Source organism: Camelina sativa, chromosome 17, assembly GCF_000633955.1.
Source record: "Camelina sativa cultivar DH55 chromosome 17, Cs, whole genome shotgun sequence".
Taxonomy (NCBI): Eukaryota; Viridiplantae; Streptophyta; class Magnoliopsida; order Brassicales; family Brassicaceae; genus Camelina; species Camelina sativa.
In genome coordinates this window covers 24,259,581-24,265,883 of record NC_025701.1, presented here as the reverse complement: position 1 = coordinate 24,265,883, position 6,303 = coordinate 24,259,581, and the positions used below count along the sequence as shown (strand labels likewise).

Sequence of the window (6,303 nt, the reverse complement as noted above, 5' to 3'; positions counted from 1 at the left end):
CCCTTTTTTTTTTTTTTGTCAAACACTTTGCTTCATTCAATCAAAATGTAACCAGTACAAGTACAGAGAAGGAGCAAGAGCCAAAGTTTGAGACAACTACAATACATAACAGGCATTCCCCAATGCCAAAAGAAGATAAACGCAGTTCATGGATTGTATAATCCAAGAGAGCTATGAACCAAAAGCTTAGGAGTCTATTGGTACATGTGAGATCATGGTACATCGAAGGGCCATCATTGAAAGCTTCAAAGGACAGATAAGTAGTCACGGTCAACTAACACTGTGACGTTGACAAGAGATTCGATGCATCAGAGTCCACCGGGGCAATAGGAGCCCACAGTAACGAGACAGCAAAGAAACTGGAGACTATGGTGATGTAGTCGGTTAAGGGTGAGATAGGATCACCTCGAGAAATCGCAATAGGTACTATTTGGGATGGGATCCGTGTGATGGAGATAGTTGAGAGACGATGCTTGAAGACATCAGGTGACCAGCTTAACTGGTGGCCGCCGTTGAACAGAAAGCGTTCAAGATCAAGGCTACCATTATTGCTAGAACAGTTCAAGGAACAAGACCAAATATTCATATACTTTTAAACCACACCTCAACTCCCGATAATTAGCTAAAGCCAGGTTCCAAATATGAATAACCAAGGCCTCACTGTTGTTACCTTTCTCCAATGGAGTCTTTGGCCATTGATCGGAGTAACACGAGCACAGCAATGGTACATCACAAACAGTAAAGTAATGGACTTGGGCTTGCTAAATTCACCAACCTGAGAAGAGTAGATGGATATGGATCGTTGTTGCGTTAATGGGCCTAATTTGAAACCTAGGTCCACTAAGAAAAACCCTAGGTTCCAAAGAGAAAGCCATGGTTGATGGTATGGTTGTCGGCCGCCCGTGAGTTGCGGAGAGATCTGCAGTGCAGGTGGGTTCTCCGATGAGTGAGAGATCGACGGGTAGAAACAGTGGCCGTGGCAGGAGTCGTCATTGGTAACTAGGTCCACTGGGGAAAATCCTAGTTGCAGAGCCGATTGCCGAGATGGGAAGAAGCTGTGACGGCTGTCCGAAGTTGGTGGAGAGGCATGCATAGCACAACACAGCTCCGATGAGTGAGAGATCGGTGGAAGCAGCCGTTGGCCTCGGTTTGATTCGACGGTGAAAGCTAGGTCCACTGGGGAAAATCCTAGTTTCATAAGAGATTGCCATAGAAAGGGATGGTTGAGGAGGTTTCCGGAGAATTGCGAAGAGTGTCTCTTTGGTGAGTGATAGATCAGCGGAGCTATACGATGGTCTTGATTTGGATCGGAGATAGAGATTATTAGGGATTGATAAGGTTTAAAAAGGGTTAAAAATTAGGGAAAAAATTTAAAGAAAGACAAACTAAGAAGATCAAGGATTTTCAGAGCAGCTGATAGTACAGGTGGATCCCGACGCCGACGAGCAGAGGCCTAGCCGGCGTCGGAAAGCTTGGTTGAAGGAGCTTCCTCGATAATCATGTCTGGGAGAAAAGTCCTTATTATTTTTTTACAAATAAATGCTTACACTACACATTTGTTTTCTTTCGTAACAGATTATTCATTACTCATTAGTGCAAAATACACCTTTATGAAACCAAAAAGACTGTCAAAGGATAAGACATATAAGAAACCACAAGACTGCTGTTAAAAAAAATTGAAATATTCATTTGTCTCAATAACGTTCAATCTTAACAGAACAAAAATTCTACATCAATACACAACATTTAAAAAAAAAAAAACGGAAAACGCAAAGAAAGTTCAGACGCGTCTAAACCGCTAAATCAAATCAGCAGTTTCCCGTTTTTTTTTTTTTTTTTTGTTTTCTTGAAATCCCAAGAGGCCGCCAGAAATTAGGCTCAAGCTATGTCATAATACAACATTCTTCAAACTATACTTGGAGGATCTCCAGCCCAGCTACAAGTGGCGCGTGACCACCGAGTTCTGATACAATCCACCAATGGTGCATGCTGTACCGGTTTAGGCTGATTCACTTCTGAGTCTTTCTCAGAGCTGCTCGGCATTGCACATGACATGTACTCCTCTGGTGTCCATTTAGGAGGAACAGAGACATTTAGTTTTGTCAGCCGAGGCCTTTGCGTAGGAACCGCCCCACCTTCCACAGCCATTGCTTGACCACCACCGTTTATATCGGACTTGGCAATTCCGTTGAAGTGATAAATATCAAACACTTTCTTTCCCATCATTCCTGTTGAATCCTTTATGCCACCCAAATGTTGGTCTAACTCCAAGATCACTTGCCATAATTCGCTCCACACGATGAAACCTGTGGCGCAGATGTCGTTTAGCTTCTCTGTTGGGAGTCTGATGTTTGTTTCCTGAACAACTTGGTGAAAGGCCTCGACGCTGATGAAGCCTCCTCCTCCGCTTTGATCTCTTGAATCGAACGCTCTTCTTATCTGAGACTCTCTCAGCTCAAGTTCGTTTTCTTCTTGGACGGATGGGTTGAGTGCAAACAGGACCGTGTAATGTGACTCGCTGCCAATAACCCATATTGGCCATTTGGGACATTTGAGATTCTGACCAACTTTGCAGAAATTGAGAGACTCGAGCAACGTGAGGAAGCCCACCTCCACATTCTTAGAGATGCCTTTTAGGAACATGCCACCTCCAAGATCCATCCTTCCATCAAACACATTAGGAACGGCTTCTCCACACAAGAGCAGGTTTACAATTTCCTAAGAAAAAAGAAGGGGCGTAGAGAAAAATTAGCAGCACTCGAGGAAAAAACAGGATAGAAGTTTAAAAAAAAAAAAACAAGTTACGAATTAGTCTGGAATTGAAAATGTGTTTTTTCTACTACCTGGGAGGCATGTCCAAATGGTGCAGTTACTAAGGGGAGGTCTGGATCATCCCTGTCGGATTGAATGGAATCCTGTTCATCACAAAATTATTCATTTACGGTTACTCAATAGTCATGGATAACTGTCACTATTTGTAGGCAGTAGTAAACAAAAAGGATCCTTCAGATAAACCTTAGAGAATTGAAATGAATAATCTGTACACAGAATCTACCACAATGATCAAGTCGCAGAAATCAAAATCTTGCTTTATTTCTTACTGATTAGTAGAACAGAGACAATCATAGAATAATCTAGAAATCTAAACCCACTACATAGTTAACCTAGGGTGAATTCTAGAGCATATTGACCCTCCCAAGGCTCTCAAGGCCCCAAACATTAACATCTAAGCATTTTTCTACTCTCCAATGATTAAAATGCTGATGTAAGATTCATTCTTCCATTTGTTAGATAAACAGTAGAATTAGCATCCCCTACTCCTATCAACTGAGGTTTTTCTTTATATTAGTATATCTTCTGGAAAATATAAAGAAACCTAAATTGCAAGGACCACATGACCAAATCAAAGGATCTTAAGTGCACCATATGACTAAATATAAAGATCCAACACGACCACATGAACAAACAAAAGGATTCCAAATTCGTTTTATACCCTAATCTACCATTCAGGTATGATTTCTTGTACACATGTTAACGAACAAAAGAGTAATAAGGATCTGCGTCAATACCAGTCCACGGGAGAGTAAAGCAGAAATTAGGAACAGCAAAGCACCCATGCGACTTTGGAAAGCAGTTATTGTGCCTTCTAGCTTATTTAGGGCACTGGATTCAGTTGTGAATGTCTCGAACCTTAGGATCTTCTGCAAATCTGAAGCAGACTCAATGGGGAGTCCACCAACCATTGCCTGCAACAATAAATTAGAAGGAATCTGATAAGGACCCAACATAAAAAGTGCAGCAAAACCAATGGTTGCACCAAATATGAAGAACTACTCAAATAAGACTAACCTCATCTTTCTGATTAGTACTGGAATCCTCAAAATTAGTGAAAGTGGCAATTACAGCACGGTTATTATTTCCACACATAAATAGAATCTCACACATGCTTTTGACAAGGGCCCTGCAAAATTATGGGAACACAATGACAGATGATGAGTATTAAGCATGATAACTGAAATTCGGATGTGAAACATAGTCTAACTAATCTTCTGAGAAAAACCACCTTGTTTTTGCTTCTTGGGTTACAGAAGAGAAGGAGTCCGATGCAACATAACGATGTTTAGATAATGTCCAGACACCCTTACTTGGGGAAGCTTTACCTATGTCATCCGGAAAGTAAATAAGGTATTTAAGAACAAATGCCTACACAGAAAATGGAACAGTCAGCATCAACTGAAAGAATGTCCACATGCTCTAGACAACCATAAAACCACATTTTACCAAAAACAGATCAGAAAAAATTAAGAGAATTACTTGTAGTGCTGCTAAGACACCGCAGGGGCCACCTTCATGCTGCACTAAGCCTATAGTAGTTTCAGGATCAGGGCTAAACCTATAATAAAATATGTAGTAAGAAAAAACATTAGTTAAATTTTGGGCACATAAAGGTTAATTATGAAATACAATTAAACTAGAAGAAAAAGAAAAATAGCGAGACACAGATATGTCATTTACACATTTTGGAGAAATTACTGAACATCTAGAATACACATGGAAATTTCCAGTTCTTACACTAATTCCTTAAAAGGCTATAGGATACCTTCACTCTTAATCGCTATTACGTGTTAAGACGAATCCCGAATCGGATAGCGGATGATAAAAGGGCTATAGAATACCGTCACTCTTATAGCCTAGGAATTGGGTTGACAAGAATCACACATTGGATAGCGAATAATAAACCTAATGCCTTAAAAGGCCAGTATATAGTATCCCCTCACTCTTAAATCTTAATCTAGCTTCTGTATTGGCTACTACTACCCATTTGGTTTTTTAACGGCTTGGTAACGGGTCTAACTACTATCCGCGCCAACTAGTCATTAAAACCACAACAGAGTATGACAATCCGTCACGGAAATTTCAATCCATCCATGAACAAAGCAAACTTAACAGCAACACAAATACAAAAAAACAAAAAGCATACCTTATGCCCTGGTTAGTCCATTGTGCAAGTACACTCTTCGAAACCTCATTCCCAAACACCATAGAGAACAACTGATCAGACTCTTCCACCGATAACTCCTTCCCCAAGCCAGATCCCAACTCTTCACCACTCTTCACAGCTCCATCATCCTTATTAGCAACAACCGCAATTGGCAAGTCCCGAGCTTTGTTCTGAACCGGAGGAGGGCTCTTAGGATACAAAACCATACGTTTCTCAGCAGCAGCAGCCATGAGCTCTCGCTGCAACCGTCGAGATTTAGCCTCAGGTGACTCACCACCACCAGATTGAGATCCGGATCCGGATTCTTCAATGGGTTTGCTCCGTTTAGGCTCAGGAGGATTGTATTGCATACTCATCTTAAGAGCCAATTTCAAATCTTCGTCTTCTTGATGATCCGCCATTATAACCCCAGATAGAGATTGCCCCGGATCCAAAGATTGAAACTTTGAACACTTACGTTACGATTTGGTAATAAAAACACAAAAAAAATCTTATTGTTGTCTCGACAAGATCATATATGAATTGAAATTGAAGGATCCGATTTCAAAGAAGAAATCTTTTTTTTTGGCTTTGGTAATCAATAAATATATATAAGCCTCCAATACCAATAAGGATCTTTAACATAATGATGAGTTTCCTATTCTCACAGGATATAAAGTTTTCAACTTTGGTTTGGGCATTGAAGAATAAAGAGGAGAAGAGACGATATTGGATTTTAGGGGTTTGAACGATTTAGGGCAAAATTATAAATTCGATAAGGAAAACCAAAAAAAAAAAGAATGGGAAAATTCCCTTATTATTATCATCTTTTGGATCCGTCTCTCCCAAGTAGAGAAGAGTTTGTTTATTCAATTGATTGGTTGTTTGCCAAAAAAAAAAAAAAAAAAAANAAAATTCAATTGAGTGGTTTATTTTAACGAGTACTACGGTGCTTTAGGTTAATTATGCTTAGTTATGTATTTATTTATTTTTTTCACTCTTCAAGTAAGGTATGAAATTTATTTTCGATAAAACAAAAATTAGAGAAATATCCTAAATATCATTAAATTAAAGTTTTTTCCCAAAATATCATTATTACTAGGATTTCACCCGCGATACACCGCGAGACTAAGTTATATATTATTGTATTTTAAATAATATTTTTTAATTTATTTAGTTTTTAAATTTTTAATTAATTAATTGTTTGTCTAATTAATTTAGAATTTTGTTTAGAATTTTTTTCTTCTTCTTACGTTTTATGAAATTTATAACCTAATTACATTAAATTGTTATTAGATATAATATAAAATTCTAGATTTGTT

General features: G+C 38.9%; 1 protein-coding gene across 1 annotated transcript; it reads right to left on the bottom strand.

The window, feature by feature from the left end:
* Positions 1,633 to 5,840, bottom strand: LOC104757923 (ubiquitin carboxyl-terminal hydrolase FAM188A-like). The gene is made up of 7 exons (XM_010480716.2): positions 4,982 to 5,840; positions 4,315 to 4,393; positions 4,064 to 4,203; positions 3,850 to 3,961; positions 3,570 to 3,746; positions 2,844 to 2,915; positions 1,633 to 2,718 (listed from the first exon to the last, which is right to left on the bottom strand). The coding sequence occupies exons 1-7, from the start codon at positions 5,401 to 5,403 to the stop codon at positions 1,906 to 1,908; spliced, it is 1,815 nt and encodes a 604-aa protein (XP_010479018.1). The 5' UTR covers positions 5,404 to 5,840; the 3' UTR covers positions 1,633 to 1,905.